This window comes from Oncorhynchus mykiss, chromosome 27 (genome assembly GCF_057628025.1).
Source record: "Oncorhynchus mykiss isolate SJ-2025 chromosome 27, ASM5762802v1, whole genome shotgun sequence".
Taxonomy (NCBI): domain Eukaryota; kingdom Metazoa; phylum Chordata; class Actinopteri; order Salmoniformes; family Salmonidae; genus Oncorhynchus; species Oncorhynchus mykiss.
This window is the reverse complement of record NC_143048.1, coordinates 4682501-4695177: the sequence shown is the minus strand read 5'-3', so window position 1 is coordinate 4695177 and position 12677 is coordinate 4682501. Positions and strand designations below refer to the sequence as shown.

General features: G+C 44.2%; 1 protein-coding gene across 3 annotated transcripts in view; it reads left to right on the top strand.

Annotated features, from left to right (window-relative positions):
• The first annotated feature begins 6 nt into the window (after nt 1-6).
• Nucleotides 7-12677, top strand: part of LOC110507356 (dedicator of cytokinesis protein 10) — a 177389-nt gene continuing 164718 nt past the window's right edge. For 2 of the 3 annotated variants that reach the window (XM_090224225.1, XM_090224221.1), the window contains exon 1: nt 7-680. In XM_090224225.1, coding sequence (XP_090080351.1) covers nt 573-680 — 108 coding nt within the window. In that variant the 5' untranslated portion in view covers nt 7-572. The remainder of the gene's footprint in view (nt 681-12677) is intronic. The other variant, XM_090224222.1, reaches the window with a different exon arrangement.

The following is a 12677-nucleotide window of genomic DNA, read 5'->3' as shown; positions in this document are numbered from 1 at the left end:
TCCCTCCCCTCCAACCATGGTCCTGCGTAGACTGCTGATGAGTTAATGCCATTCTGGAGGTTATTCTCCTAGATTTCTCTCCTTGGTCTGGTCTAGACCTGTGGCAGAGGTCAAATTGTAGACGTAATGGTCACTGTCATTGCAGGCCTATTAGAATTGTGCTTTATGACCAATTTGAACATTTCGTAGACTTGCATTCAGCAACAGATAATCATCAATAGTGGGGTTGAAGAGTACTGTTTGGGAAAGCCCATCCTATGTTAATAGTTTAAAAAGGCTTCTTGTAGACCAGGGTTGGCCGCATGTGGTCTCGTTGGGCAGGGGGCTTGCCTTGGAGGAGATTGGCCATTAGTTCCGCTTCCTTTGACTCTGTAGCGCACGGGAATTAGTAGAATCTCGCTGAATAGGCATCTGTAGCCTACGCAAGCAGGGCTGCTGTGTAGTACTAGTAGGCGCAGCAGCGAGACAAGCAGGCGAGCAGAGCCGTCGCTGGCGTATACAGTGAATTTACAATAGACGAACGCGTTGAACAGCGGCACTTGAACCAGAGGAATAGTGTGGGCCGTTCTGAAATGGCAGCGGAATCGACCCGGAGATTCACGAAGAACCTGCTCAAGCCCGGGAGTGCGGCGGAGATAAGGCAGACGGCATCCAATGCTGTCAGACATTCGGCAATGACGGTGAGTCGATGGGGAAAAACAAAGGTTACGACTGCACCTTCTTCAGTAATGCTGAGTAGGCCTATATTATAGAGCTCGATGTGTAGGGTTCCCCCTGTACCCTACAATGACGCTATACAGCCGAGAGTCACCCATTGATTGTGAATTGACTGTTGGAGATGCGAGCCGCACCATTTGCACCCTGACCCCAACGTTCAGAATTGTGTTGACGCGATTTGGGTTTAATGAACACAGCTGGTACATTTTAATTGTGATATCAACTGTGATATGCCTGCATGTTTGCAGCGAAGGGAAGTTTGTATTGATGCTGCAATAGACAATGTTGCTGCAATAGACGTTGCATTCGTGTAAAGGATTTCATTAAATGGGCTACAATGTTGCATTTGATGAGGACATGGGTCGAGGTTTGTGAATGCTTATCTTTAATAACGTTACCCACCTCACGGTTTTACTCGTATCGAGATTTGCTGCTCAAATCGAAGCAGCCGCCTATTCTCTAGAGATTTTCGGTATTTTCCATGCTGCCTCGTTGAAATAAATAAATAACGGTCCTGGTTGTAGCCTAGTCCTTGGCTTTCCGCGGGAAATGCCCTCCTGCCTTGAGCCGAGGATGCTGAATGACGTAAGCAGTAGTAACATCAGCCCAGTTTGTGTGTGTGTGTGTGTGTGTAAAGAAAAAAACAGCGGTGCGATGGGGTGAGACAACGTAGCTTAATTTACCCCACCCATTCACACATTTCGGATGGATTGGCATTTTAATTAAGATACATTGGCTCTGGAAGATGTGTGTGTTGTACCTACCAGTGGAGGCTCCTCAGAGGAGGAAGGGGAGGACCATCCTCAGTGAATTTCATAAAAATTAAAATAGTGAAATATTAAAAAACTTAGAAACCACTCTAAAACTATTAAATATATGAATATTTCACTCCAAAATGTATTAATGAATGTCAACAGTAGCCTCAACCTCTCATTCTGGGGTAGCACAATGGTGTAGTCAGAGGACAGCTAGTTTCCGTTCTCCTCTGGGTACATTGAAGTCAATGCAAAACCTAGGAGGCTCATGGTAATCACCCCTTCCGTACACTTACACAGTAATTATTATTATTATGACAACTTCCGGAGGACGTCCTCCAATCTAATAGAGCTCTTGCAGCATGAACTGACATGTTGTCCACCCAATCAAAGGAACGGAGAATGAATATAGTACTGAAAGCATAAGCTACAGCTAGCTAGCACTGCAGTGCATAAAATGTGGTGAGCAGTTGACTCAAAGAGAATATAAATTGTTTAACAGTTTTGAACAGATTAATTTATTCGAATATGAAGGAGAAGAGAGAGAGAGAGGAATATTTTGTTATATTTTTGTTCACTTGCACTTACTTAGCTAGCGAACGCAGCAAGCTAGTTTAGCCTAATCAAACAACCGGCTCAAACAGAGAAGGATGCTATGTTAGCTAGTTGGCCATGGCTATCCAACACCGGAACTCTTCCAAGTTAAGGCAAGCTTTTGGTTTGATTAAGTTATTGCCAATGCGGCCGGCCGGTGTAACTGCTAAACTGCTTACTGTACTGCATGACTACATGATTGTTTGCTAACGAGTTCTAGTAGCTATGTTGACTATGACATTAGTAAATATGGTGACAACAATGTAGGCTGTGTGTAGCGGATAGTGGTTATGGCATGAAGGTTTGGCTTGAAAATGATTTTTTTTGCCTGGTCACAGTCCACAAGCAAAGGGAAAAGGTGAAAGGAGGGGAGCGTGTAGATGCGAGAAGGAATATACAATGAGCAAAGTGATTATGCTGTTTGGATGTGACTGCTAGCAACGTGAACTGTGTTTACAGGTGATCAAGGCTGTAATTCGTTCCGTCGATTCTGTTTAAAAACATTTCTTAAACAGAAGCAGACGGAACAAAATGGGGATGAGCATACCTGAATTTGTCCAATAGAAATTCTTGTTTGCAACTGTTGGACTAATGATTACATCCTAGATTAGCTAGATGCAGGCAAGAGTGGGCAAGGCGGTATTGAATGTGTCTGTCACCATGATTACACAAATTTGTCTCACGACCTGTGCACCTTTTGTTGTAAACTTTAATTCGTAGGCTATGTTGTAGCGACCTCATGATGGGGGGGGGGGGGGGGGATCATCCTCCCTCATCTTAAATGACACCGACCGCCACTGGTGCCCACCTATATGTGCTGTGGGCAAGTGTGTTGTGTTTGAGGGGCATATTCATATCTCCACTTGGATTCTGATTTCTCCCCTATCTCTCTCATCTCCTTTTATTTTCAATCGTTCTTTTTGTTACAGATCTTCACTATGGGTTTCTATGCTATTCTCTCTGCTTTTATCAGTACATCAGTGTCGAATGTGTGAGGTGGTATCTATCACCCTGGCTGTCACATCCAGTCCTAACGTTACTGCCACCACAGCTCTGAGATGACAATTACTGTTTTAGGTGAAGTTGCCCCTAGACGCTGATCTTGGTTCAGTATTGCGTTTTGCCCAGTAATGGTTAAGGTTGGAATTGGGGGAGGGGAATCTGATACTAGATCTGACCTAGGAGCAGCAACAATTATAGATGAGTGGGAAAGCCCAGTGACTCAACTTTCATTATGACAGGTCATTGCCCACCAGTTGTGCCATACATAAATACAAACACTGAACAAAAATGTAAACGCAACATGCAACATCTATGGATTACACATGACTGGGAATACAGATATGCATCTGTTGATCACAGATTCCTTAAAAAAAAGGCAGGGGCATGGATCAGAAAACCAGTCAGTATCATGCAGAGCGACACATCTCCTTCGCATAGAGTTGATCAGGCTTGTTGGTTGTGGCCTGTGGAATGTTGTCCCACTCCTCTTCAACGGCTGTGCCGAAGTTTCTGGATATCGTCGGGAACTGGAACACACTGTCGTACACGTCCATCCAGAGCATCCCTAACATGCTTGATGGGTGTCATGTCTGAGTATTCATGCCATGGAAGAACTGGGACATTTTCAGCTTCCAGGAATTGTGTACAGATCTTTGCAACACGGGGCCGTGCATTATCATGCTGATACATGAGGTGAGGGTAGTGGATGAATGGCACGACAATGGGTCTCAGGATCTCATTAATGGTATCTCTGTGCGTTCAAATTGCCATCGATAAAATGCGATTGTGTTTGCTGTCCGTAGCTTATGCCTGCCCATACCATAACCCCACCACGGGGCACTCTGTTCACATCAGCAAACCGCTCGCTCACACAAATTCACTTTTAACAAGGTACACCTGTTAATTGAAATGCATTCCAGGTGACTACCTCATGAAGCTGGATGAATGTCAAGCGTGTGCAAAGCTGTCATCAAGGCAAAGGGTGACTACTTTGAAGAATATCAAATATAAAATATATTTGGATTTGTTTACCACTTTTTGGGGTTACGATATGATTCCGTATGTGTTATTTCATAGTGTTGATGTCTTCACTATTATTCTACAATGTAGAAAATCTAAAAAAATAAAGAACAACCCTTGAATGACTCGGTGTGTCCAAACTAGAGGTTGACCGATTATGATTTTTCAACGCTGATACCGATTATTGGAGGACATTAAAAGCTGATACAGATTAATCGGCCGATTAAAAAAAATATATATATATATATATATATATATATATATATATATATATATTTGTAATAATGACAATTACAACAATACTGAATGAACACTTATTTTAACTTAATACATCAATCAAATCAATTTAGCCTCAAATAAATAATGAAACGTTCAATTTGGTTTAAATAATGCAAAAACAAAGTGTTGGGGAAGAAAGTAAAAGTGCAGTATGTGCCATGTAAGAAAGCTAACGTTTCAGTTCCTTGCTCAGAACATGAGAACATATGAAAGCTGGTGGTTCCTTTTAACATGTGTCTTCAATATTCCCAGATAAGAAGTTTTAGATTGTAGTTATTATAGGAATTATAGGACTATAACTCTCTCTACCATTTGTATTTCATATACCTTTGACTATTGGATGTTCTTATAGGCACTTTAGTATTGCCAGTGTAACAGTATAGCTTCCGTCCCTCTCCTCGCTCCTACCTGGGCTCGAACCAGGAACACAACGACAACAGCCACCCTCGAAGCAGTGTTACCCATGCAGAGCAAGGGGAACAACTACTCCAAGTCTCAGAGCGAGTGACGTTTGAAACGCTATGAGCGCGCACCCCGCTAACTAGCTAGCCATTTCACATCACATCGTTACACCAGCCTAATCTCGGGAGTTGATAGGCTTGAAGTCATAAACAGCAGAGCTGCTGGTAAAATGCATTGTTTGTGCTGTTTGAATTAATGCTTACGAGCCTGCTGTTGCCTACCATCGCTCAGTCAGACTGCTCTATCAAATCATAGACTTAATTATAACATAATAACACACAGAAATGCGAGCGTTAGGTCATTAATATGGCCGAATCCGGAAACTATCATCTCGAAAACAAGACGTTTATTCTTTCAGTGAAATACGGAACCGTTCGGTATTTTATCTAAGGGGTGGCATCCATTAGTCTAAATATTCCTGTTACATTGCACAACCTTCAATGTTATTTCATAATTACGTAAAATTCTGGCAAATTAGTTCGCAATAGCCAGGCCGCCCAAACTGTTGCATATACCCTGACTCTGCGTGCAATGAACGCAAGAGAAGTGACACAATTTCACCTGGTTAATATTGCCTGCTAACCTGGATTTCTTTTAGCTAAATATGCAGGTTTAAAAATATATACTTCTGTGTATTGATTTTAAGAAAGGCATTGATGTTTATGGTTAGGTACACTTTGGAGCAACGACAGTCCTTTTTCGCAAATACGCACCGCATCGATTATATGCTACGCAGGACACGCTAGATAAACTAGTAATATCATCAACCATGTGTAGTTATAACTAGTGATTATGATTGATTAAGTGTAATGCTTGCTAGAAACTTACCTTGGCTTCTTACTGCATTTGCGTAACAGGCGGGCTCCTCGTGAGAAAGGTGGTTAGAGTGTTGGACTAGTTAACCGTAAGGTTGCAAGATTAAATCCCTGAGCTGACAAGGTAAAAATCTGTCGTTCTGCCCCTGAACAAGGCAGTTAACCCACCGTTCCTAGGCCGTCATTGAAAATAAGAATGTGTTCTTAACTGACTTGCCTAGTTAAATAAAGATTAAATAAAGGTGTAACATTTTTTATTTAAAACATTTGCAAAGTCGGCGTCCAAAATGACCGATTTCCGATTGTTAGGAAAACTTGAAATCGGCCCTAATTAATCGGCCTTTCCGATTTTAATCGGTCGACCTCTAGTCCAAACTTTCGACTGGCATTGTATATGTGTATGTATAGAACAGGTGTGTTGTCTGTATTTCAGGGCAAGGTACCGGGCGGAGGCCGGCTAGTAATGACTTTTTAAAACACTAATGGACTGGCGATTTAAAAGCTGTTTTTCAGCCTCGGTCCCAGCTTTGATGCAACTAGAAGGAACAGGCCTTAGCTCGTGTGGCTGACGTCCTTGATGATCGTCTTGGCCTTCCTGTGACACCGGGTGTTGTGGATGTCATGGAGGGCAGGCAGTGTGCCCCCGGTGATGACCGCACCACACTCTGGAGAGCCCTGCGTTTGCGGGCTGTGCAGTTGCTGCACCAGGCGGTGATGCACCACATTTCTTCAGCTTCCTGAGGTTGAAGAGGCGCTCTTGCGCTTTCTTTACCACTCTGTCGACGTGAAGGGATCATTTCAGGTCCTCGGTGATGTGCACGTCGAGGAACTTGAAGCTTTTGACCCTCTCCACTGCGGCCCCGTCGATGGGGATAGGGGGCGTGCTCTCTCTGCTGTCTCCTGTAATCCACGATCAGCTCCTTTGTTTTGTTGACAGTAAGGGAGAGGTTATTTTCCTACCACCACTCCCCCAGGGCTCTCACTTCCTCCCTGTAGACCAGGGTTCTCCAACTTTGGCCCGCGTGTGGTTTTATATTTAGTTGTTGGACATAAGACTGTAAAAACACCAGCATATCAGCTCCAAGGCATTCCCACTCATAATAGAGACACAGTATACATGTGATCGTATACAAATTTCAGCCGTTTTTGAAATGATTGTTTTAGTCAAATATTATATCTGTTTGAGCTTCTTGCCGTCAATTTGCTGTCTACAAATTATTTGCAATTATGTTTCGGACCCCTGACCATCCGCTAAAGAGAAAATCAACCCGCGGTTGAATCTAGTTGATGATCCCTGCTTTAAGCTGTATCTTCATTGTTGGTAATCGGGCCTACCACTGTTATGTCGTCAGCAAACTAGATGGTTGAGTTGAGTTGTAAACCATAAATATTGATGCATTACTAGCTCAAACACAATCTGCAAACTTGAGAAGTTAATTAGTGGGTAATGGTGATTTCAGAACCAAAGTGGGGTTAGACTTAGGCTACTTTGTCCCCCCTAATCTGATAGTGGTAGTGGCGTGATAGATGCTTAGTCTCCCTTATGGCTCAGATCAGGTGCCTACATAGTATACCCCATAGACATACATCATTTACACACGCACACACACACTTCAGCTCAGACAGATCCAGCCCAAAGAGGCCCAACTCATTAGCTATATCGGCAGCAGATTTGAATTTAGAACGGAAAATAAATGTGTCTATGCAACAAATGTGAGTGCATTGAACCAAATCGCACTGATTTCTTTCTCTAATCAAACCGAATCGCACCGAATCGTTTCAAACTAAATTCCAAATTAAAACGTATTGTTCCTGTATCACATCAGAACCTATGTATCTAGATACATATCGAATTGTCTTGAAAGGTAAAGATGTACATCCCTAGTGACTAGTTTCCCTGCAGATGAACCAAGATAAAGGTCAGAGTCACCCTCCATCTTTCCCCATAGGGCCTGCTGGGTCCTGTGCCTCCTGAGGCTGATCAGCTTCACTTTCTCATCAGCCCTGAGAACAGGGGGGGAGGGAAGGCATAGAAATATTATCTAGATTCTATTTATATGGGGGAGTGGAACATATAGAACAAATGAATATAGGACCTCTATGTAATTCTATGGAGGGAACCGCCCAGCCAGGATTAGTGTCCATTGGAATTAAAGTCAGTTTTAGGAAGTAAACTGAAATTCTAAACAATTTCCTAGGGACTACTCAATCAAGCCATTTTTGCATTTGAAATTCAAATCACTTCCTGGATTGACTGTCTTCAATGCTAATGGACTTAAACCCTGTAACCTAGAAGCCAGTAGTAGCTAGTAACACACACATTTTGCTGCACCTGCTATAACATCCGCTAAACTGTGTACGTGACCAATATACTTTGATTTGATGACAGCCAGCCTCTCATGTACTTCAAGCGCCCTCACAACATAGTGGAAGATAGAATGTGTTGCTGATACACAATGGCGTTGGCATACTATAATAACAGTCGAACACTTCTATTATTTGTAATTAAATGTGACATTTTCCCGCCCCTTGCTTGATATCAGATCGAGAGGAAATTGAACTGCAATGTCAAGAGCTCTTGAGCTTGTCCACGGAGATGGCAAAGGCACACAATGTTGGAGTCCTCAGTTGGAGTCTTTCTCTTTGAGCTGTCTGACAGGCTAGTCTCTCTCTCTCTCTCTCTACACTCTGAGACAGAGACTGTTTAATCTGATCCGTTTTCTAGCTATGCACGATGTATTGATTGTGTAATATCAGTTTGTTCGAAAATAACACAAAAGTACAAAAGCATTCCCTAGGTGGGGTCAGGGCTCCGGGTCGGCACCATCTCTCCTGTCTACGGCCAGTACAGTCAATAGTTGAATCCATCAAGGACAAGCCGTCGCTGGAGGGGTTGTTTTGAGTCTGCGTGCAACTGTAAACTTCTAGGTGTCGAGAGGGACAGATGTTGTGGTTGCATATACCAAGAGAGTAAAAAAGCACTGTGGAGTTGAGTATGAAGAGCGAGCGAGGGATATACTTTACCAGGCATCTGAGGGACAGCTGTAATAAAGGTGAGACAATCTCATCTCTCTCTCTCTCTTCCAGATCTTCTACCATTTTGATACCTACCATCTCGGATTGTTCTGAAATTGTTTCTATTGGAAACAGATAAGATTTGGCATTCCCACAACATCATTCTGTTGAAATATAATTTGATCTCTGCGAAAGATAGAAAACTGAACTGGTTCTGTGTCTGACAAGTAGTATCCCCTGTTAGAAATTAGTCATTGAAGTTGTTAGGTTTATGTCTCAATTTACATCCTGATATTACCAGGTTCTGACCACTAGATGGTGCTGTTCCAGGTGATTTTGTATTGTATTTTTTAAGAACCCCCCCCAATATTAGAGTGAAAGATGGTTTCCTTACCCTGTAAGCAGCCTATGGACATGATATGACAGCAATCCATGCGTTGGCTTTGTTTTCCACTGTTTCAAATAGGTACCATTCACTTGCATTGGATTTGTGCTACACATGGGGTGGTAGGTAGCCTAGTGGGTAGAACATTGGACTAGTAACCAAAAGGTTTCTGAGCTGACAAGGTAAAAATCTGTTGTTCTGCCCCTGAACAAGGCAGTTAACCCACAGTTCCTAGGCTGTCATTGAAAATAAGAATTAGTTCTTAACTCACTTGCCTAGTTAAATAAAGGTAAAAAAAAAAAACATGCTAAAAAGTTAGCATTTTAAACAGTGGCCAGGTAAACAAAACCAAAGCGTAGGTTGTCCATAGACTGCTTACAGGAAAAGGAAACCAATATGTAATTTGGGTGAACTATCCTTTTACCATTGAGGGGAGTGGGATTCTTTCAAATAAATATCCCCTAATAGTAGAAACAGCACCATCTAGTGGTCAGAACCTGGTAAAATCAGGATGTGGAATGGGACATAAACCTAGCAACTTCAATTCCCATAAACCTAGCGACTCATTTCTCTGAACAGGGGTTAAAAACCATCACCAAATTCACTGAGAAGACATAACATAGGATGAAGAAACAATACTCCAAGCCACAGCTCCATACTACTTGTCAGACACATAGAACTTATACTGTATACTCCAGTGGAGGCTGGTGGGAGGAGCTATAGGAGGATGGGCTCATTGTAATGGTGGGAATGGATTGAAACAGGGTTCCCATATGTTTGATGTATTTGATACCGTTCCATACACTCCATTCCAGCCATTACAATGTGCCCGTCCTCCATGGGGGGCTTTTGACAATTTCTTTGGATTCTTTATTGTTAGAGAAATGTTTGTTCCATATTGAGTGTTAGGTACTATATTTATTGAATATTCAATGAATCCTATACATTTAAAAAAGGCCAATTTGGGTGCAATCAATTAACTTAATTTCTCAGGGAGCAAATTATATTTCAACAAAATAATGGTGAAGGAATGCCAGTCTTATCTAACTACAGAAATGATTTCAGGGGCCTCCCGAGTGGCGCAGTGGTTTAAGGCACTGCATCGCTGTACTAGCTGTGCCACTAGAGATTCTGGGTTTGAGTCCAGGTTCTGTTGCAGCCGGCCGCGACCTGGAGAGAGAGCACAATTACAGAGCACAATTGGCCCAGCGTCGTCTGGGTTAGGGGAGGGTTAGGCCGGCAGGGATGTCCTTGTCCCATCGTGCACTCCTGTGGCGGGCCGGGCGCAGTGTACTCTGACACAGTCGCCAGGTGTATGGGGTGTTTCCTCTGACATATTGGTGCGGCTGGCTTCCGGGTTAAGTGGACATTGTGTCAAGAAGCAGTGGGGTTGTGGTTGTGTTTTGGAGGACGCACGGCTCTCGACCTTCGGGAGTTGCAGCAACGAGATAAGACTGTAACTACCAATTGGATACTATGAAAAAGGGGGTAAAAAAACCAAAGGACTTCAGATCATTCTGAGATGGTGGGTGTCATATGGCTTTCTGAAATGAAATGGATCCACGTGGGGGAGAGAGAGGTGAAGAGGTGCCAAGAAGAGAGAGAGCGAGGTGAAGAGGTGCCAAGAAGAGGGAGAGCGAGATGAAGAGGTGCCAAGAGGGGAAGAGAGCGAGATGAAGAGGTGCCAAGAGGGGAAGAGAGAGAGAGATGAAGAGGTGCCAAGAGGGGAAGAGAGAGAGATGAAGAGAGCGAGAGAGAGCGATGAAGAGCTCTGTCGCTCTTCATTGCTCTCGCTCTCCATCTCTCTCATCTTCTCTTGGCACCTCTTCACCTCTCTCTCTTCCCCTCTTGGCACCTCTTCACCTGTCTCTCTCTCTCTCTTCTCCTATTGGCACCTCTTCACCTCTCTCTCTTCCCCTCTTGGCACCTCTTCACCTCTCTCTCTTCCCCTCTTGGCACCTCTTCACCTGTCTCTCTCTCTTCTCCTATTGGCACCTCTTCATTGGCGCTGCCCATCTCACGTTGGCTTTCTCCTCTATTTTTCCTCTCTGTGTGTTTCTCAGTCCTGTCCTGCGGCCTGCGCAGTTCCAACACATTGGTCGTTCTCTGGGTTAGCTCAGGCTGACAGAAAGATGCTTAGTGTGTGTTGGTTTGAGTGCCTAGTAAATGCACACAACATCCTCTGCAGGCAAGAGAGGCAGGTCAATCTCTCTGTGGAGCCTAATGGGAAAGTGTGTGGAGGGTGGTGTGTGAGGGGAGTGGGTGTTTGTGTGTTCCCGGGAGGGCGGACATAGTGTGTGCTAGTACCAGATTGTCATTGTTTGGACTGAGTCCTCCTCTGTCATCACGATCTGTAAACGGTAACTAGATGACAGCTGTCAGTCATCTAGAGGCCAAGCCTACCTGCTGTGTTCAACCTGCCCTATGCCCAGACGATTCCTAGAGGATGCCTGGGCACAGTGCCATGCCGGACCAAATGCCAAATCTCAAAAGACATCCTAGTATCACTATATAATGCACTACTTTTGACCAGAGACTATACAGAGCTGCAACGTAGGCCTCTAGGTCGAAAGTAGTGCACTATATGTAGAGAGTAGGGTGTCATTTGGGAATCAGACACGGAATCTCTGCTGCCCTCCTGCCCCTTGTGTGCCCACTTGGGAGCGTACACACCCTCTCCCCTTGTGTCTTCCGATCCTGGCTTGCTTCCTGATCTGGCAGGGCTGTATGGGAATGGGCAGGTCAAGACTTGGATGGACTGACTGACTGAGTACCGGACTGACGGGCTGCATCTTCCAAGTAGCCATAGTACAGATGTAGGAACTTAATTTGATCACCCTGTTGCAGGAGTACTTTCCTGCAAGGCAGGACATCCTAAACTTGTAGTGTATTTGAGGCTTACAAAAAATCTAGCAACTCCTTCAAAAATGCCAATTAATTATAATCCACATAATACTGCTGCAGGATTATTTTCCTGCTGTAGCAAACTGGCTCAAATTAAGATCCTACATCTGTATGTACGGAAAGGCCACATAAACCTTAAAAGGTCGAAAATGATTTTCCTTTTTTCTTCCGGCTCTTCTGGTTTCCATGCCCTTTAGTCTGTTTTTGTCCCATGCACATTGTCAGGGCTGGTGTGACTGTGTGAGCCTCTCTCCTTTCATCTCGCTCTACATCGTTCTTTCTCTGTCTGTCTGTCTGTCTGTCTGTCTGTCTGTCTGTCTGTCTGTCTGTCTGTCTGTCTGTCTGTCTGTCTGTCTGTCTGTCTGTCTGTCTGTCACTGCATGCCCTGGGAGCAGAGATGTGAAAGGGTAGAAGGAGGAGGGGCTATGGCAGGATGTGCAGATGTCGAGGACCCCCCCTCCCCTCCCTTTCCTCTGTTCTTTTCACCACTCCTCCCTTCTCCTCTCCACTACTTTCTTATTCTCTTCTCCTCCCCACTCCTTTCCTCTCCTCCCTTCTCCCTCTGTGTCCCCTGATGAAAAGAGCTCAGTGACTCAGTGACTCGGTGACAGGGCCCTCGTCTCTCCTCTCACTCTGGGGGGGTTGTTCTCTCTCTCGCTGTGGGAGGAGGAGGGGGTTGCCGAGAGGAATGCCACTGCTCTCCCACAACATCTGTATGCAGACTGTTCT